The sequence below is a fragment of the Musa acuminata genome, chromosome BXJ1-2, assembly GCF_036884655.1.
Source record: "Musa acuminata AAA Group cultivar baxijiao chromosome BXJ1-2, Cavendish_Baxijiao_AAA, whole genome shotgun sequence".
In the NCBI taxonomy this organism is placed as follows: Eukaryota; Viridiplantae; Streptophyta; class Magnoliopsida; order Zingiberales; family Musaceae; genus Musa; species Musa acuminata.
The window spans coordinates 27,514,426-27,534,218 of NC_088328.1; the positions used below are offsets into that span (position 1 = coordinate 27,514,426).

Here is a 19,793-nt window from a genome sequence, read left to right on the forward strand (position 1 = left end):
TCTTATAAAGAGAAAAAGAACGGGAAGAAAATAGTTCTATTGTTGCAAAGAATCTAACAATATGCTTGATGCACGCCAAGTGCGACATAAAAAATATACAATAGATTCAAGTAAATATGATTGTCGTAAATATATTATGTCCTGGTTGGATCTTTGACAATTCGGAAAAACCAAAACAAAATAAGTATATGTAAATAAAAATGACTTTCTGATGCAACAGCAAATGAAGTAAGAGATTAAAGAACACACTCTATTTTCCTGGAAAGCACTGGGGGAACTTCATGTGTGTTTAATCTTATTAAGAAAAATACAATGCGAATTAATCAAGGCGAGTAGCTTCAAACTGGTGCCGCTATCTACCGTTGACGAAGAAGCTCAAGGGCATGCAGTAAAGTACTGCTGAACCTCTCTGTATCGAGCTTTACACCCTGTTTGAAAAAGTACAGCTCGATCATTCGATCCCACCCATGTTTTTGGTAAGCTTCCTTCTGATCGGAGAGCACTGGATCACCTCTAGAAAACTGCTCTGTCAGGGTGCTCTCTTCTAGACTTATCATATACTGCAAGTAGTGCATCTTCATGCTTATGGTAGCCAGTCCAAAGTCAATCCAACTTATCCCCTCCAACCCACCCAGAGGAATAACTTGGATCACCACTGCATTGGTTGGAAGGAAGACAAGATTAGTTAGCCCGGCGCCGTGAACTCCCAGCATCACATCACATGAGTTAACTATGCGCGCAAATTCAGCCAAGTCATACTTCGCCTCTGCAACAACAGCTTCGAAGCCCATCTCTTCCGCTTTCCGAACTATTTCATCGACATTGGCAAATATTCTCGTCCACTTCCTTGCAATAATTAGGATTCTAGGCTTCTTATCTTGATCTGGTCCCAGTTTAATCGTGGTGTCACGCTCCAATGCAAAAGATTTTCTGACATGCCTTCCAAAATCAACCATCGAGAGACCGTAAGGGGACCTTGAGGGCTCAATGCTCATCTCCTTGTGGAATTTAAGACCCACAATAACACGAGGATAGCAGCGAACTGTATGGTCCTGGTTGAAGTCAATGATCTCATAATTAGTGAGCGGTTTTAGTAGTTTTTGATACTTGTCATTCCATATTGGAAGAATCTCACTTATTAGAAACTGAACTTCCCCGTTGAACTGTTGGGATGTTGTAAAGATAGGGATAAGTATATCAGTGAAGTCATGGAAGAAGTTCCCCATATACCCACCAGTTGAGAAGACTATTGCCGGAACTGTGCTACGTATGGCACATTTAGGAGCACCATGAGGAGACAAAGTTTTCACTGACATTTCAGTGACGCGAGCCATCGCTCTAGCATCTCCTTTCCGAGGATGAGGCTTCAACTGCCATGATTCTTGTATGTTTGTACCATTTGTATTTGAGGAAGTAACAAAGAGGATGGAGGAAGAGTTTCCATGGATCCTAATATCACCCTCCATCTCACAATAATCATTCCTTCTGTCTGAAAAATCACAAAAGGGATTTCTTGGAAGTTTCTCCTTTTGGGGCCTTGTCTCTGCACAAAAAATTATAAGCTTTAAATACAACAAACATGTTTAATTTCAATTCCTAGATCTGGAGTTCATCCACTTCTCTTCCGAGGAAAAAGCTAAATTTCAAAAATATTAATTTAGCTTTATGAAATTGTCTCAATAACTGGACAATTTTCAGTGTGTATATTTTCTTTGACATGAAAATTGTGTCTGAACTTTCTATTTATTTTCAGAAACAAAGGTGATAATTCACTTTGTCTTTAGTAAGGATTTGTAAAAGAGAAACACAAGGCTTTATAATTACAAGAAAATCTACATCTTTCGTGCAAATTAAGACTAACGAAAGAAGCATTAATAAAACTAACATATATATAGCAGAATAACATCGAGGATTATCATCTTTCACCAGCAATAGGTTTCCTATAATAATCCAGGAAATAGTGTACATTAATTCTATAATAGTCATCCCAAACTTACATCAGCTTCTATTTATGAAGTCAACAAGCATTCAATTATTTGGACTTGTTGCTACAAGGAGAACAAAAACGTCTAGTGTATTTTTAGTTGCACTTCACAAGTATACACCTTTAATTCCATGTAATGCAGAATTAATGGAATTGATTTTCTAGCCCAAGAAAGAATAATAAAATGTAACTGCCATATCGTTAGGCAAGCAAAAACAGACACAAATGATGTACTTATCTAAAATTGAGGCACCTTTTGTGACCAATTCATTATCTTTAATGCTAAACCTTGACATTTCTTGTATATTTGGTCCTTGTCCCTCTATGAACATTCCATAAGAAGGATTAAGCACTAAGGTAAATCAAATAGAAATGAACTTGATAAAGACATTGAAATAAAAGCAGATAGAAATGGACTTTCTCTAAGAGATCGAAAAGTATATGTATAACAAAGATTGAGAGTGGATTCACAATCTTGAAAGACTTGAGCTAATGGTGGTTGGTGATTGTGAGTATGCACCAAGGAACTAGTTGGTTACCGATGCCCGTCGAGAAGAAATCCTTGAATTTACGATGCGTCAACTTGCTAAAGCAGAATATTTACTTCTTTTCTTGGTGTTCTATCAGGGTGATTGAGTAATCTTCCTGTTTGCCATTAACAATAGACGACAATGCACAAGGAAGCTATCAATGTGAGCTCTTCCTATTTGCCGTATGTTTCTCAAATCTTTTCAGCTACATATCGTCTGCAGATATCAACAAAAAAATCTACCTTGAGATGCTTCCAATTCCAGGAACCTCAAATCCACCTGCATTCTATCAACGCGTCTGTTCTTCTCCATTCCTAGTTTGCATGAGGATCGGACATCATGGATAACAGATGGAATTGATCCTAAAATCAAATTGGGATTCTACCATCGGACTCCAACTTTTTGTAGTGCATTCAGAAAAACATGAAGAATCGGCTTCAGAAATATAAAGAAACCAACAATTGCAGTCCATTGGAAGTTGAAAGTCTAATACGAGTACAGAAGGTATTCATCCTTACATATGTAGCTTGCTTTTCTCTACGTCTACAAGACTATTCTTTCTCCTACCTCTCTCTCAATTATCTTATTTCCAGATAATTTCCCTGTGTAATCTCACCCTTTCTTCATTTCCCTCTTCCCATCTACCACTGCTTTCCTACTGACCTCCCTTTGAGGTGTTCTTGCCCTCTCTGATCCATACTGTCGAATCGATTGTAGGTGTTCACGAATCTCTAAAAGCAAGTGTTTTTTTATGTTGAGTGGCAAGAAAATTCGTGGCCGATTAGAAGAGTTTCTGCAACAATCATCTCAGATTCAAGAAGGCCAGCGAAAATTGGCTTACCCGCTGGATCAGAAGCTGTGATCTTGTGTTCTTCCTTGGGAACAGGAGGAGCCGCTTGATTTGAACGCCAGAAGGTCACTACACAACCAAATAAGATTGGGGGAAAATTAGTAAGACGATGAACTCAGCAGTCCACGGCACGAACATCTACGAGTACAGGATCAGAACAACTCACGGTTGGAGAAGGAAACAACGTAGCTGGTGTACACCACAAGAAGGATCATCGACAGCAGAAAGCATCCTCCAAGCAGCGCCGACCTGAGCCTTTGGGGTTCTCCTCGGCTGGGGCTCTTATGCTTCGCCATCTCCGATGTATCTTCGGGCCACTGCAATTATCTGCAGGAACTTCCCATCTTCTCAAAGAAGGGTTGGGTGAGGGTGGGTGGGGGGCAAACGGCTGACCTGCTCAATAATGGAGCTCAAGCGCTCTTCTGGTGATGCACCACGCATCAGTTGAGAAGAACTTTTCTGATGACGTTATTCCTGTGTTGACGAAATATTTCTAGGAAAAGGATTTGGTGGGCGAGAGTGACATTGTTCTTTAGATTTCGGGAAACGTGTTTGGACTTTTCCTCCAGAGTTGACTAAACTGCATGCTAGAAAATGGTTGATGGTTACCAGTCGTCATCTCCGTCCATCAAGACCTCGCACGTATCTCGACGAAAGCCAGCGGCAGAGCGGACGGCGACAAAGTTGCGCAGGCCAGGACGCGGTGTCGGTGGGGAGTGACAGTAATTTAGACGATTACGTGATCGAGGTGACAAGTCACGATCAATTATTGTACAGCGTTACATTAATGCTGCTGCGGAGACCATCACAATGTGTAGGTATACCAATAAGTATCCCAAGCGCTTACGAGATTCGTACTGGGGTCCAGCGGGAAGTGGTCTGGGCCCCATCAAATGTCTTGACTGGGCAAGTCACTCGTGAGATTTGCCGATGCGAATTAGTTCACCCACCATCTCAATCGCAGTGTATGCCTTATTTGCATTGATTGATTGGGCAGGGGTTGTTGGTCTCATCCATGGACCAAATAGGCCCAAATGTAGTCTTTGTTGCCGGATCGTAGTTGGGCTTCGATGGGCGAGACAGGCTTCTGCAGAGGCTTCGTGGAGCCCAACATAATCCCTTCTTCTGCCCCTTATATTTTCATTATAATGGATTTGTGGTAAAAATAAAATTTTAATTAGATATTAAAAAATAGAATTTTTAATAAAGATAACTAATATCTTCGATATATATATATATATATATTAAAGTTTTATAATAATAATAATAATAATAACTACTTCATTAAACTATTGCCGGCTATGACGACGACTAAGAATATACCAAAGTCCTTAATTCCAAGATAATTATATAAATGATACAAAACAAAAATATAATAAGGCTCTGGCCAAGTCAACTACTGGCTTCCGGTAGAAGAATCACATGAGGCCGGTTTCCATGCCCCTTTGCTTGAAGAGAGAACACAATTAGATAACCAAACATCACAGATCACTGATACAGGTTAAACACAAGTTGTAATAGATCAAGTAGGCCCATTTTTAATCATAATAACTAAGTAATTGTTGGTATTTAATTGTTGTGAGGAGACAAAAGTAGGGATCTACCAACAGTGAAGACAAAGAGATTGGATGTTACCATCTACCTTACATTTTGTTTCTGTATGCATGCATGCATGCATGCACACTGAAAGATCTCATCACATGAGGACTCTACAGGACTTCAAAGCCTGAGAATGGAATTTATATACATACACTCGCATCCATTCATATAAATCTCAACAAAAATACGTACAGGAAACACCACTTTGCATAGGCTCATTCCTCTTCCTTGGCCCACCAGCAGAAGGCGTCGTCCCCGGCGGCGCAGAGACTTCCACAGCTTACAGTATTGGAGAGTTTTCAATGTAATAGGTAAGCCATTAACATCTCAGTGACTTGCACTTCTTGGCTGTTTTCTCTAATTTATTGTAGTTCACATCAATCGTAGTATTTGTTGAATTCATCCGGTAGCATCTCTTTGTCTAAATTAGTTGCTTGACAAGCAATACGCTCGTCTTCTTCGACGTCCACTCTCTGAGAGACTCCAGGCTGTTCTCTATTTTTCTGCTTGAAATTTATATACACGCATTATTTGATGCATACATAGGAACAGATACTTCTGCATGTGCATCAGCTTTGGTTTGAAGGGTACTATACCTCCTCTGATACAAGTATAATGTTGTGATAGCGTGGAACAATGAACTCATAAGATGAGAGCTGGGGAATATGTGTGTCCAGCTTTGCCCTTGAGGAACAGTATGCAGAATTGGGAGGACCACATAGGAAGGGATATATAAACTATGGTTCAAAGTCGTGTAGCATGCCAACACTGAGCTATATAAAGCAGATAGAGGCAACTTCCAGTTCCATAGCAGGCTTTTCGAGAGAAGAAGATAGAGATGAGGCGATCCGAGAGCTTTAGCCATCTGAAACCATGGAAGCTCAGCCAGGCTGCCCTCTTCGGATGCCTTCTGATCATGACAGTGATCCTTGTTTGTCTCATCAAATCTGGTTCTAACACCATCGTTACATGTAAGTCCATGTACTATGTATCAGATGCTGCTTCTTCTTCTTCTTCTTCTTCTTCTTCTTCTTCTTCATATATGCTGCTGTTTAATTACACCACCCAGTTTCAATTCGCAGTGAATTTGCAGCTATCCAGCTATTCGAATATGGCTTTGCCCATGGAGGAGGAACTGAAGACTGGAGGACAAGGTCAGCCATCATTTTTCTCTTCATGATCTCTGAACTTGGATCTGATGTTAATCTAAGAGGACATATATAAATATATAAATAACTAAATAAATAAATATATCTATATATGTTGATCCAAATTATAGCTTTTGATTCTTCTTGGGAGTACATAAGGAGATATGGATGCGGTTAGCATTTCCAGTGGTCGGAACAGTTCTAAAAAATCTAAGTTGCACCTCGATGGAAATCCATTTGATTTTTTATATGCATCGTCGAGCAGTCTAGTTGAAAGCGAAAAAGCTGGTAGAAGCATCTTGCGCATGTTTCATGGTTCTGAGTGCAGAGAATAAAAGACATCACCTTGGTGATCCATTAGGATGAACTCTTCATTGTACGTAGAACAGAGAGAGAGAGAGAGAGAGAGAGAGAGAGAGAGAGAGAGAGAGAGAGAGAGAGAGAGAGCAATATTTGAGGTTATACATTCCACGATCTTAAAGCTAGTTGAGCCCTCGCTGTGTTTTGAATGCGATAGTTAAGTTGTCACCATTAGATTTGGTGGTACGTCATTTGGTGCATGGTCGAAATGTAAAGATGAGAAATGGTCCATCTGCCAGCCATTCAACTCCTTGGGATGGCGTCTTAACTTCACTTAGATCCCACAAAAAATATGTATATAACAGCAGACATGCCTTCTACAAGTTTGCTAGCTAGAGATTCCTCTTCTGCTGACTATCTTTGTCATTGCTACAAACCCTAGCTATATATCTGCCCTACAAATGCCTCGGTGTGTGATTGGTTCAGGTTTTTCTTTGAAGCACAATGAAGAGGATTTGAATATCTTCCTGTTATCAAGTCAACGTCTTTCTTGAGCTTTTGGCGATAACCTAAGAATTATTACATTACTAAGATATATTATAGTCACTATCACGTGACATTCTGAGCTATTATAACCATGACAAATTTCTTATTCATTGATGTATATGTCGAAGCGACAGTATCACAAGGCAATGCTATATATATACATATATGAATATAACACACACCACACACAAACAAGAGATAAGAAGGTGGTCTCTTTCATGAAGGAATCAAGAGATTGCTACAACCCAGCTGTACTGTACATGTTCCTTTCAGAAAAGGAAACAAAAGCCGTCTAATAATACATATCACTTTACACGCCAACTCTTGCATTAGCAAGCAAGCGTTCTAAATATGTATGAACTGTAGGAAACTCTTCTTCTTAGCTGTGTTATCTAAAGATGCACGCAAAGATAACCCATGTACTCACTAGTCTCGTCAGCTTAGCGTTCTAATTAATAGTCTACACATGCTTTGCTTGGGATTAAAGGTGCAACTCGCGGGGTGTTCGACAGAATTCCTCTCATCTAGTTTGCAGTAAGGCCATGCCAATCCGTGACCTATCCTTTACGCACTAATGGCACATGGATTTCGAAGCATGATGACTCCATGCTACCTTTATTAGTTGATTAAGAGATGAAGGTTTGAACAATTGGAACTGCTCGCAGAAGTTGACCTGTTTGGTGGCTTTTGAATTGGAAACATGCCTAATGATTGAAGATGAAGATAAAGTTTGGCTGGAGTTGCGACTCGGATCAGGTCATCTTAATTTCCATCTGCTGGAGTTGCACAACAAGCAGGTGCAGATTTGGGGCAGAGAGTTAGAGTAGGAAAGGGATTGGGATTATTCTGGAAATCTGCCAGTTCTATTTGTACATGTATTAATAGAGGCTGTTGTTAGTTATCTATGGAGTTTACTCTAAGATGCACTTGATACAGGTGGATTACCAAGTACACCTCCTTCATTTGAGGAAGCACAGCTAAGCAATGAGTCACTTCAAGGAGGTGAGTGCTATTTGTCTTCATCGAGTGAAGGTGAATCTCCAGCTTAGAGTAATTAGACTTGAACGGCAGGTAAAGAAGCAGCAATACTTCCACATGCACTGAAGGAAAAGCAAGATGAGAAAGAAGCACATGCAGGTAAAGCAACAATTCATTACACCGAAATAGGTCATCGACCAATCGGCAAGTTGGTTGATTCTGTCTATGGTGCATTAGATGCAGATGCAGCAACAAGCTTAACCTCGACAACAATGGAAGATAAGGAGTTGGATGAACCGGCTACAGGTGGTGGGTGCAAACATTTCACTTCGTCTTCAGGAGTTAAAACATATCTACGGTGGTAAAGAATAAGCCTGTAAAGTTATTTCTGCAGGCAATCAAACAGTGGCACTGCAACTTCAGCATGAAGACAAGCATGGTGGTGGTGACTCAAATAAAGGTTAGTGTAATCCCTTTGCTGTAAATTGAGCATAATTTATACACATCTGTATCATGTTATGTCAGTAAAACCTATACTAACGTCTACACAGATTGGACAGTGATAAAATTGCCTCCTGTTCCGAAGGAAAAGCAGAGAGAAGAAGAGACAACAGCTGGTTTGTGCTCTGTGATGGCTGGCAATATTAAGAGAATCACCGATATAAAATCGTCTGTTGTGTGATGCTGCTAATATTAATTTAAACTATCAATCATGACTCTTGAGTGTTTCTTGTTGGTAAATCTTCTGATCAAGGAGTGGCATCACGGTTTCCTCTGTTCTAATGCAGAGAGATTGATCAAGGAGAGCAGAGTGGTGTGTGATTTCACGGCACCAAGATCAGATATCTGCTCGATGGATGGCGATGTTAGAGTTCTTGGCAGATCATCCATCATCATGTTGGCTTCGCCACCTACGGATCGATCTCCGACAGAGAACACGACATGGAAGATCAGACCGTATCCGAGGAAGTGGGAATCGACCATGGAACTTATCAAGGAGCTCACCGTGACAGTAGCAGCTGAGCCTGAGAAGGCCCCTCGCTGCATGATAAACCACGGCGTCCCCGCCGTGTTCTTCTCCACTGGTGGGTTCGTCGGCAACTACTTCCACGACTTCACCGATGTGATCATCCCCCTCTTCATGATGGCTCGCCGATTCAACGGAGAGGTTCAGCTCGTCGTCACCGACTTCAACTACCAGTTCATGGCTAAGTATCAGCAGATCCTGAGGCACCTCTCCCACTACCCGGCCATCAACTTGGACGCAGACGATCGAGTTCATTGCTTCCCCCATGCACACGTGGGTCTACACAGCCACAGAGCGCTGGGCATCGATGCCTCGAAATCTCCAAACGGGATCTCCATGAGCGACTTCAGAGACTTCCTGAGGAAGTCCTTCTCGCTCAAGAGAAAGTACAGCGAGGGGATCGACCTGCAGTCGAGGAGGAAACCAAGGTTGCTGCTAATTCTTCGGAGAGGATCGCGGTCCTTCGTCAACGAAAGGCAGGTGATGAGGATGGTGAAAGGGCTCGGGTTCAAGCTGATCACGGCCGGGCCTGAGGAGACGAAGAACATCTCCCGCTTCGCGCAGATGGTGAACTCGGTGGATGTGTTGATGGGGATCCACGGGGCTGGGCTCACGAACATGGTCTTCCTTCCTTCGAATGCGACACTGGTTCAGATCATTCCTTGCTGTGATCTGGCGAAAGGGTGCAGATACATCTTCGCGGAGCCAGCTCCGGACATGGGAATAAGATACGTGGAGTACGAGATAAGAGTGGAGGAGAGCTCCCTGATCGAGAAGTACCCCAGGGATGATGTTTTGTTCAGGGACCCCCTTTCGATTCAGAAGCAACTAGGATTCAATGCATTCTGGAACATATTTCTGAACCAGCAAAAGGTAAAGCTCGATGTGCGTAGGTTTAGAAGTATCTTATCAGGAGTACTTCGGTCTATCAAACACTAGATTTAGAGAGATTGCATGAGAATCCTGCCTTTACCTGTGTTTCTTGTAGTAATTCATTGACTCCATTGGAAAAATGTACTCACTCAGAATAAGCAAGTCCATGAATGAAGATTGCAGCAAAATGATTCTTGTTTACATTTTCAGTAATCAGCAGCTGAGCTGCTTCCAGTGAACCATCTTATAATGGAAGTGCATAACAATTTGCTGAGCTCTGAAGGATCTGACTAAATCGCTTGTATATCTTTGGGCAGGGATTGCAGCGACCAGGAAGAAAGCGAAGTTTGTGGAGGTCTTCGTTGGAGATGCAGGTGAGGCCTCGATCCATCAGGATGGAGATGATGGACATGGAAATGAAGATTCTCGATGGCTTTCTTCTCTTCTTCGTCGTCGTTTGGTTTTGGAATGTAGCGGGGAGGAGGTTTCGGTTCATTTGCTCGCGTGTGCTGTGATCTGCTGACCTGAGTTGGAATGTTGCATGAACTTTTGCAGGGGTTAATCTTTGATTGGCAGCTTTTATTCTTTTCCTATTTAATTCTCTTTTTATCAAAAAGATCTTTTTTTTTTTCTCTGCAAATCTGTAGATAATAAAATCATTCAATTTTTTTTCTGAACCGAAACAATGTAAATCAATAAACTAATAGAATGAAGCCATTTCGAGGGCCATTCCAATAGCATTCCACTTGATTTCTCAAAGCCACCTGCATATTATGAACCATGAAATTTCTGGCTACAGGGAAAAGACCAGTATGATGTAAATCCTTAACAATGAGGGGTTGTTTAGGCAACATCATTTCAAGAATCCAACCGTCGATGTTAAACAGGAAACAACTTCAGGAAACTTTTATAACAAACAAATGAAGAACATCAAGGTGAAATGCACATTTTGATACAGAGTTGAACCTTTGGATTTTTTTCCATCATATCTGGCACAAATTCCATCTTTCATATGAATGTGAAGTATCATGTTCAGCTGCTGAATTCTTCCAGTGCTGAAATGTTCCGAACTTTTCCTCGCAACCTTTATAGAGGCAGAGAACGGTTTTATGTTGCGCATTCTGAAGTAACATTCCTCAAGAAGCTTCAATTATCATTGGCACTTCTTTTCTTTACAGGTATATTGGTGTCATATATTGCTTTCATTATGACACTTTCGACTGTGAAGTTTCACATAATTGGTCACCAACTCTACAATTTGTTTGGTGCCGGTAGGCTCGGACGATATGTGGCTGAGACTGCATGTGAACGGAAGGACTTCATTTACATATTCTCTGCTTGAGATGAAGAGGCAGATAATATTCGCCGAGTTGCCTGCAATGTTATTTAGCAAATTTGAGCTCTTTCTTGATTAAAAGAAAAATGAAAGAAAATTGCATGATTAGGTTCCAAAGCATATCGGTAGCCACAAAGGCGAACAAGTACCTGTCGGCGACGGGAGTGATGAAACGTTGTTAATGTTCCAGCAATAAAAAAGATGGGTACAAGTATTCCAGCAGTCCTCAACACCAGCAGCTTTGTTTTAGATATGCAACATTTAAAAGTTATTCAGAGCTTCAGAAGCTAGCAATTACAGAAATACATTTGGAAGTAGAGCTTTACTGAGAATAGAGTAAATGAGTACTGCTCAGCTCCACTGATTATGAGAGGAAGAGTATGGCGAAGAACCAAAAGAATCATGAACTGGATAAAAGGAAGTATCGCTAATTAGATCAAAGTGCGTCTACAAAGCAAAAACATCATCTTACAAATGAGAAAGGAACTCACGATTATGGTGACTGACCGACAACAAATTGCGCTTCTTAACCTTGAAACTAATTGGTCATAATAATTTGACTCGATGACACCAGATGGAACCACTGTTAGAATCTGGGGATCATGAAGGTCCTGACTGGATATATCCCAGCTTCCCCTGAGAGTGTGTCTAAAGTAAAGGATCTTTGAAAGAATGGCCTGATTTATTGCCTAGATAAGTTACACAACAAATGCGACCACACATAATGAAGATACCTGAAGTTCATCGGAGCTCTCCCATAATGAAACAACTTTGGCAGAGAGGTATATCCTGGCTTGAATTGCTGAATATAAATAGAGAAAGTTTAATATATGACAGTACAATCTGCTCCATAAAAGACTACATGGTTTCCACGCTACATCTACATCCACATGCATGTGTAGGTGAACAACGAGCCTATGTTGGCCCACGCTACATCCACTGAGCTGTTCTCTTAACTTCAGTGTGCATGTTACTCAACTAATCAACATGGAAGAAGTAGCATGTTGAGATTAAAAGATAACTTTAGAAATTTGACAACAAACCTGGAGGCATATCTCACACATTGTGTTTCCTTTCTCATTGCACCACCGCTGAATGCATACCCGATGAGCATACTGCAAGCAAAAAGAAGATATAATTCAATTATCCTATTATAAGATTTGATGATTTTTTGCTGGAGTAAATTACAACCTTGAAATGGCATCAGAAGCAGTGTTGTGGTGCTGAAAATGCAAACTAGGCTCCATTAAAAGTGATACTTTCCAAAGTTCACCTGAAGATACTGATCAAGTTGACTAATAATAAGTGTATCCTAATAAAAATGAATTGCTAGTGTCTTTGCTCAATGTAGCTCTATGTGTAGTACTCCTAGTTAAACTTGACAGTTAATTCAGTGATCATTTTGAGGGAACTCACGTAGCACATTTACATATTTGAAACCCAAATCTACATCAGAATTTGAAATGTACATTTACATATTCCATAAACTGGAATATGTTTATGGATGTCCATGGACGGGTAAATGATGCTGCTATTTTCAACACTAATTGTGCATCCTCTTCACTGCATCACACTATTTACTCGGCCGGATAAGATTACTCACAAGTTGGATGTCATTTTATTTCGGAAAGGAAAAGTGCATGTGAAGGAGGGAGAGAGCGCAAAGTTTCACAGATTGTGTTGTGAAAAGCAAGGTACAAAGCATCAGCCCTGTGATGATCTACCAGGAAGACGGATCTAAAAGATGTATCATGACAAGGAGACTCTACGGACTGGGTGCAATGAGAAGAGCATCTATTTGATTAGGAATTAGTCTTGAAGAATGATCTTTAAGGCAAATTAGGAATTTGCAGTTCACCTTCAAGCTGCCACAGCATGAGCAAGGGATCTCCATGTTGGAATCATGGTCATCCTCTTGGCAGATTCTGCACTCCACCAGCTTCCCTGAGGGTGTCCGGTGCCCAACAGACGTGTTCGGGGTAGAATTACTGCCAAGGTCACCCGATGAGGCAGAATCGGTAGCTATTTGGGCTTGTTTCCCGTTTCCAATTGCAGCCTCAAGCGTCGACTCGGTGAGCAAATGGTCCACAAGCAGAGCAAGATGGTCGCCCATTGTTCTGGAATCTAAAATGTGATGAGGATGAAGAAATACAATAACCATAGCTTCGCATATCGAAAGAAAGTTACCAAGGTTAAAAGGGACCTGTTTGAGGAAAGCGATCTGCTCTACCGTGAAGAATTAAGCTGCAAGAACGACAAAATGCCATTATCGAAGCAGATAAAGTACGCCGAGCTTAATCAAAACCTGATAACAGCACTAAAAGCGTGTGATTTCATTAGCAAAATACGAAACCATAAGATCTACGCACAGGCAAACCATAAGCATGAGAAAGATGCCGCCTTTATCAACATAGACGGCAGGAATTAAACCAAGCTTTCATAGCAATCACAAAAGCAAACACAGATAGGCCACTACAAAGAAGAAACCATATGGAAAGAATGGAGAAAGCAAGAACCTTGGCGAAATAGGAGCAAGCCGGAATGGCTAACGGCGAAAGGTGGCAGCTTTCCTGCGGCTTCCGAAGGCACTCGCTCTTCCCTCCCTCGAGAGAGAGAAATAGGCCAAGGAAAACCCGAGTAGGAGAAGGGAAGGAGGAGAAGGCTTAGAAGGTGGGATTTGGATGAAGAAAGAGAAACCTGAGAAGAGGAGGCAACAGAGGAAGAGGCAGGGGGGGTATTTGTGCTGGAAGCAAGAGATGGAGTGGGGTGAAGGTGTTCGTAAAGTACCCCAACCCGCAATTTCTAATTCAAAAAGTTCCCTTTCATGTCATGCATGCTTTGGGTATGCCAAAGATTCCAAACACTGTTGTAATTATCTACAACAGTGCAAAATTCTACGATGGATTTGACACTTCAAATAAAGATTCAGTTAGTAAAAGTCATTCCTTGGTCGCATGATGTTTTTTAGGCTATCTAATTAGTCAAAATTAACCAAAGGTTTGTTAAGCAAAATGGTGTGTTAGGACAGGGGAGATCACCAAAGTCACAAACTGCGCCATTGCATGCATTATCGGTGGAAAGTTGGATGCGGTTGGGTTGCCTACTCTCATCGTGGACTTGTGTGATGAAGAGTTCATTCTGCTGCGTTGTTGAGCTTCCTCTTGTCTGATGAGTTTGGCTGACATGCATCATTAAATTCGATTGGCTTAGCTCCAAGCTTCCATAGTTTGAGGACCACACTAAGCTTAGCTGCTCCATTCGAAAATATCTTCTGCATCTCATTACTCATTAACGCGTGCACACCTCTTTTATTTCCTACTTCTTGGAGCAAATCATTCACCATACTGATAAACTTAGATGCATCCCATTGTTGGGTTAGTACTCATTAAGTATTAGTTTTCTTAGTATAACAACAATAAACAAGCAAAAGATATGTAGACGGCGCAGCACGTCTCCCTTTGGACTTTGAACGTTCCACCACCAATAAAAAGCAGCTTTCTTCTGCCCTGTTATCATGCAGCGTGCGCCACTGCAAGACACAGTCGTCTTCTTGTGCTTACGATCTTGGAATCTTGAAAGTACAGGAATTCCAATATCCATGTTTTACGACAAGAAAGATGGTATACGCAGGCGTGCACCACACCGTCACAAACTACAAGCACACGGCAAGGGAACGCAATGAGATACGCAACATGGGCGTGACATATCCATTCCTCGTTTATCCTCTTACCCGGATCTGTTGCTTCAAAGGCGGAAGATTGCCACCTTTGATCACAAGCAATGGCAGCCTCCTCTTCCTCGCTCGCTTCCTTGGCTTTGTCTTCGCTAAATTCTTCCCTTGAAAGACCCCACCTCCATGAGAAGAGGAGATCATCAATCGTGGTCGTTTCTGGTTGTAGTAAGGATACCGACAACGTGGGCGAGAACATGATCGTGCTGCGGAAGAGGATATACGTGCTGAAGATGGCGGAGGAGAAGTACGAGGAGCCGTCGGGGTGGATGGAGTGGGAGAGGCGGTGGGGATGTTGCTGCTGAGCTGCAGGCCTTGCATGTGGTTGGCATGCATGGCGATGGTGGCGTTGAGCTTGCCCACGGTGGCGCTGCTGGTGGTGCTCTGTGCTTGAACAGACGACGGGATGGGATGTGCTGGTCACATAGCAGTTGAACATTCTAGAAGATTGATGGATCATCTAGAACTCTCTAGAACTACATCCGGGCTTTGGATCGATCAAGTCCATGCAAATCATACGGCTCTCGTCGATATAAAGCCCACCCGTCGCTGCTATATATAAGAGCCCTGAAGGCGCGCCACCAGAAATTTGATCGCCACCTCCCCTCCTGCCTCCTTCACCCATCACAGAGCTCCCGCCGACCGTTCTATCGGTATTATTCCGATGGGACAAATTTCCGTTCTCCGCGACACGCTCGCGGGCCACACGGACATGGTGACGGCGATCGCCGTCTCCGCTTATTACTCCCCCATCGTCGTCTCCTCCTGCCGTGACAAGTCCGTCCTCATCTGAAAAATCAAGGACGACGGCACCGTCGTCCCCCACCGCCGACTCACGGGACATTCACATTTCGTCGAGGACGTGGTCCTCAACAGCGATGGCCAGTTGGCCTTCTCAGCCTCTTGGGACGGCGACGTCCGCTTCCGGGATGTCGCCACCGGTTCCATCACCTCGCGCTTCGTGGGTCACACAAAGGATGTCCTCTCGGTCACCATCTCCCCCCGACAACCGCCAGATCGTCTCGAGGGGGCGCGACCGCACCATCAAGGTCTGGAATTCGCTCGGCGAGTGCAAGTGCACGATTGAGGGTGACGACGCCCACACCGAGTGGGTCAGCTGCGTCCGTTTCAGCCCGAACTTCCACAAACTGGTCCTCGTGTCCGGCTCCTGGGATCGGACGGTCAAGGTGCGGAACTTCACCAACCGCAAGCTCATGTACACGCTGGTGGGCCACACCGGCTACGTCAACGCCGTGGCTGTCACCCCCGACGGCACAATGTGCGCGAGCGGCGGCAAGGACACCCTCGTCCTACTATGGGAGCTAGCCATCGGGGCGAAGGTCCACGAGTTCAACGCCGGGTCCATCATCCACGCGATTTGCTTCAGCCCCCGCTGGTACTGGCTGTGCGTCGCGTCGGAGAACGACATCCGTATCTGGGACCTCGCCGAGAAGACTCTGCTCCAGGTTCTCAAGCCGGAGACGGCCGTCGGCAGGAAAAAGGTCCTCGACTGGTACTTGGTATGTTTGCCCTTCTCCAAATTTAGCGATCAGCTGTTCGTTTACATGCATGAAGCATTTGGTTCCTCCGATAAGCGATGCCTATAAAGACTTTTGTGCTGATTTATGCATGGAATTAACCGATTCTTGATCTTGCTGATGATATACAATAATGTACCAGCCTCTGTCTTCGTCATTCATTTAATGCGTTTGTGAATTGTGCTTTCAGCAAGTGTTACCGAATTCCAAACCAAAAGGTAGATCAAGAAAATATAAATTAGATTGCAGAATTGACCATCTGAACATTAAAAATCCAGTGATGGTAATTCATCTTGATCTACATACAAGTGTTCACTGTTACTGCATCTAATGGCTTTCTTTTTGTTGGCGCGATGCTGGCAGAGACCCTTCTGCACCAGCTTAACCTGGAGCGCTAATGGCCTCACGCTGTATTCTGGATACAAGGATGGCACAATCAGACTTTGGGGATTTTCTCCTGCTTAGATGGTGGCACTTTGGCTGCGCAAGGTAGAACTTTGATATCTTCGATTCGTTTAGCTGATCGATCGGCAGATCTCGTTATGGACACGATATATGATTTGCAAACTGGTATACGATTTCTCCGAAGCGATTACCACGGTTTCCTCTCTATCTTGGATGCGATGAAGCTGATTCCATCTGCATCCGCAACATTCCCCTCTTCAAACAGCGCAGCACTTCACGGCGTTGTCAATTGGGAGAAGTGAGTGACTGCTGCTTGAATTCTCGTCATGTCAGTAAGTGTGCAAGATGTAATTGCCCGCTGACAACCATCTCTGGGCGCGAATCCTTCCCCGATTCGGGCTGTCCATTGGTAAAGAAAGAAGATTGTAATTTGCGGATCAACGAAAAACAAAAACCCTGTTTTGGCCTCAGATATTGCCATCCGAAATCAAAGAAAACAGACAAAAAACCCCTCAGATGTCTCTTCATCTCCACACAAAGCACAGCATTTAGGAGCTGCATTCAGGAATTGGAACGATAGAAGATTCATTCATCACAGGAGCGATTTCGTACCACCATCCACATATCCTAAATTCTACCTCGATGACTCAATATCGACAAAGCTCGAACAGAAACATTGAATCCGGTTAGGGTTCGTAACTCAACTTTATCCCAATAATAGCAAAAGCCAATATTACCATCGCATAAAATAGGTAGTAGAAGCGAGAATGCGTTTTACTCAGCCGCCGCGCCGCTTCTCCTCGTAGAGCGAAACAATGGAGACGGTAGGAAGGGAGAGGCGGCGATAGGGTTTTTATGCAACTCTCGCCGACAACTCGGCCCTAAAGTAGAGATGGGCTCGAACGCAGCCCAAGAATTAGCCCAAGACCACTTAGGAATAACAAAATCACATTACGTTTTCACATGGCGAAGAGCTTAAAGATAACCTAATCTTGTAGTAGTCTTGAAAGGTATCGGAGGCGAAGTGGCGACAAGGAGGAGGACCAACTTGCTCCCTTTTAGTCATCATGTGACAGTGAGTAGATACCTTCCGCGAAGAACCTTCCTACCTTTCAAACAGTGCCATGAACCTTAGATAGGGCTTTCCCTCCCCCCCCTTGAAACTTGGGACGACGCTCTGCTCTGCGCTTGCAGCTAATTGCTGTAGGTATATATGAACATATGGTGGTGCTCTATGCTTGTGATCATGTGACGAGTCCGAGTACGGTCAAGCACCGATATCATAAATGCAAGAAAGCGAATGTAATGTCGTGTCCGAGTTGCGTCCTTCACAGTAAAAAGTAATTAAAGAGAAGAACCAAGTGTCACTTGTTGTGAAGAGGATCGGGGCAAGTTGGCACTCGTCGCTTGCTTTCATGGACGCTGGAAGTCGTTTCCGGCGGCGTCGGTCTTCTCCCTATCATAGTCATCTTCTCCCGTGCTCCTTCGGCGCCGATCCTCGGACCAAGTATTGGAGTCGCGACTGCTGGGCAGCCACAGGGGAAGCAGACGAAGATGGCGTATAGTACTGTCACCAAGCAGAAGAAGCCAAGCCTTCTCCTCTTCTCCCTTCTCTTGTCTCTCGTTGGAGGCATCGATCATAAGGCAGCGAGCTTCTATTGAAAGCTCGAGAGAGCGAGAGAGAGGGAGAAAGAGAGAGGGAGAGTTATTGAAGTCACAGAAAGAATGGGCTGGACATTTAGCAGTGTGTTTGGTGGTATCAACCACATGCAGAACGGTGTTTGTTGCCTTCTCCTTTCTTTTCTCTTCTCCATTGATTCGAAATGCATGGCTCTGATAACAAAGGGCCCATAACACAGCTTTACATGTGGAGTCACATGTCTCATCTTGTCTCAAATTCGACACAGGCATATCAAGATCCGAGAACATAATTGGATTTGAAGAACAACTAATGATTGTGTCTTATTGTAATCAAGCGTAGGTGTTGTTCTCATGACGAAGGACACAGATTTGGTTTTACCTCGGCAATTATTTGAGGGTGCAGAAGGAAGCCACGAGCTGGGCAGCCTTCGCCTCTCCGGGCGACTGGCAATGCTTATCGAGATAGTCATTCTAAACTGAGCTCTAAAGACCATCTGTCCTTCTGAAAGCCGACACTGCCACACACCCCTTTCTCCCTCAAGTTGGAACCTTGTGGTTTCCTCTTCGGCCCTTTCCCTCTGACGCTCGTTGCCATCTTGTGCTCCTCTTCCTCCTCCTCCTCCTCCTATACTTCTCTCTCATGTCTGCCTTCTTCACCTCTCCACAAATCCATATGCATGTAAGCAGCATCTTTTTGCTTCCTGCAATCTCTTACACGACAATGTTAGCTGAAACATGCATATGCTCTATCCACTTCAGTTTTGGTCTTCTTCGTCCGATTGGCTGTCATTTCGATCAAAAATCTGGTATCGGAATTGGTCATCTACAACGAACTGTGCATTAATATAGTGATCAGGAATTGTTGTTGTCTTGCTTCAGAATAAATTACACTGTTCTTAATGCAAATCTGCAACAAAAATACCAAGTCTTTTCCAACAGAGAAATGGCTCTCCTCATTCCACGCTTGGTGTGTACGCACAATGAAGGCAGAATGTCAACCAATCCAACCGTTGACTAGACCTAAAATACTTACCAAATTCGGAATCATCCGACACTTGCAATTCGTTGACCCAACAACACCCTATATTAGTCGAACGAAGAAGCAAATATATACGTACTCGAGCAAGGTTGACATATCATATTAATGGAGTGACAGCATGCCTGTGGAACAGTGCCATGGCTAGCACACGCTCGTTACTTACGATGATCATCGCTTACCAAGGCATGAGTTAATGTTGAGAATTCCATGTACAGAACTAAAGAATACATACTTTCTAATAATAATAAATTATTTTCTTTTTGGTGAAA

The 19,793-nt window shown here is 43.2% G+C and overlaps 3 protein-coding genes, 1 long non-coding RNA gene and 1 pseudogene across 19 annotated transcripts; 2 read left to right on the forward strand and 3 right to left on the reverse strand.

Annotated features, from left to right (window-relative positions):
- Positions 1-224: 224 nt before the first annotated feature.
- On the reverse strand, positions 225-3,788 carry LOC135606791 (alpha-1,3-arabinosyltransferase XAT2-like). Its single transcript, XM_065098015.1, has 3 exons — positions 3,531-3,788; positions 3,356-3,433; positions 225-1,543 (listed from the first exon to the last, which is right to left on the reverse strand). The coding sequence occupies exons 1-3, from the start codon at positions 3,658-3,660 to the stop codon at positions 357-359; spliced, it is 1,395 nt and encodes a 464-aa protein (XP_064954087.1). The 5' UTR covers positions 3,661-3,788; the 3' UTR covers positions 225-356.
- Positions 3,789-5,662: 1,874 nt separating this feature from the next.
- Positions 5,663-10,428, forward strand: LOC135606793 (beta-1,2-xylosyltransferase XYXT1-like). 7 transcript variants are annotated; one of them, XM_065098055.1, is made up of 9 exons: positions 5,663-5,934; positions 6,046-6,117; positions 7,894-7,959; positions 8,029-8,094; positions 8,179-8,241; positions 8,330-8,395; positions 8,487-8,552; positions 8,724-9,835; positions 10,153-10,428. In XM_065098055.1, the coding sequence occupies exons 1-9, from the start codon at positions 5,802-5,804 to the stop codon at positions 10,348-10,350; spliced, it is 1,842 nt and encodes a 613-aa protein (XP_064954127.1). In that variant the 5' UTR covers positions 5,663-5,801; the 3' UTR covers positions 10,351-10,428. The 7 variants fall into 7 exon arrangements, with proteins under 7 accessions (XP_064954127.1, XP_064954114.1, XP_064954135.1 ...); XM_065098042.1 differs by having other exon boundaries at positions 5,664-5,934; positions 8,179-8,244; XM_065098063.1 differs by having other exon boundaries at positions 5,667-5,934; positions 8,173-8,241; positions 8,496-8,552.
- A 286-nt stretch (positions 10,429-10,714) lies between these two features.
- LOC135606808 (uncharacterized) lies at positions 10,715-14,036 on the reverse strand. 10 transcript variants are annotated; one of them, XR_010484979.1, is made up of 9 exons: positions 13,688-14,036; positions 13,375-13,476; positions 13,030-13,295; positions 12,215-12,286; positions 11,906-11,973; positions 11,663-11,819; positions 11,520-11,578; positions 11,321-11,410; positions 10,715-11,209 (listed from the first exon to the last, which is right to left on the reverse strand). XR_010484979.1 is itself a non-coding variant. In XM_065098102.1 (9 exons), exons 3-9 carry the CDS (start codon positions 13,282-13,284, stop codon positions 11,159-11,161), a joined length of 774 nt encoding a protein of 257 aa, XP_064954174.1. In that variant the 5' UTR covers positions 13,285-13,288; positions 13,375-13,415; positions 13,688-14,036; the 3' UTR covers positions 10,715-11,158. The 10 variants fall into 10 exon arrangements, 7 of the variants coding, with proteins under 7 accessions (XP_064954174.1, XP_064954188.1, XP_064954166.1 ...); XM_065098102.1 differs by having other exon boundaries at positions 11,498-11,578; positions 13,030-13,288; positions 13,375-13,415; XM_065098116.1 differs by having other exon boundaries at positions 11,498-11,578; positions 13,375-13,415.
- Positions 14,037-14,914: 878 nt separating this feature from the next.
- On the forward strand, positions 14,915-16,938 carry LOC135606837 (small ribosomal subunit protein RACK1y-like; annotated as a pseudogene).
- LOC103975538 (uncharacterized) lies at positions 16,659-18,594 on the reverse strand. Its single transcript, XR_670973.3, has 2 exons — positions 17,582-18,594; positions 16,659-17,243 (listed from the first exon to the last, which is right to left on the reverse strand). It is a non-coding gene; the product is annotated as an uncharacterized LOC103975538 (long non-coding RNA).
- Between the last annotated feature and the right edge of the window lie 1,199 nt (positions 18,595-19,793).

Excerpts from the sequence above, each read along its gene's own strand:
- LOC135606808 (XM_065098081.1), bottom strand. The coding sequence starts at position 13,438 with ATGGCATTTTGTCGTTCTTGCAGCTTAATTCTTCACGGTAGAGCAGAT. Across the intron at positions 12,287-13,029 it reads CATGCTGTGGCAGCTTGAAG|TATGCTCATCGGGTATGCAT; the intron begins GTGAACTGCAAA and ends TTTTGCTTGCAG. Across the intron at positions 11,820-11,905 it reads AGAGCTCCGATGAACTTCAG|ACACACTCTCAGGGGAAGCT; the intron begins GTATCTTCATTA and ends CCTTTACTTTAG.
- LOC135606793 (XM_065098025.1), top strand. The coding sequence starts at position 5,802 with ATGAGGCGATCCGAGAGCTTTAGCCATCTGAAACCATGGAAGCTCAGC. Across the intron at positions 5,935-6,045 it reads TTCTAACACCATCGTTACAT|TGAATTTGCAGCTATCCAGC; the intron begins GTAAGTCCATGT and ends TTCAATTCGCAG. Across the intron at positions 8,095-8,172 it reads TGAGAAAGAAGCACATGCAG|ATGCAGATGCAGCAACAAGC; the intron begins GTAAAGCAACAA and ends ATGGTGCATTAG.
- LOC135606791 (XM_065098015.1), bottom strand. The coding sequence starts at position 3,660 with ATGGCGAAGCATAAGAGCCCCAGCCGAGGAGAACCCCAAAGGCTCAGG. Across the intron at positions 3,434-3,530 it reads CGTTGTTTCCTTCTCCAACC|TGACCTTCTGGCGTTCAAAT; the intron begins GTGAGTTGTTCT and ends TTGGTTGTGTAG. Across the intron at positions 1,544-3,355 it reads CACAGCTTCTGATCCAGCGG|AGACAAGGCCCCAAAAGGAG; the intron begins GTAAGCCAATTT and ends TTTTTTGTGCAG.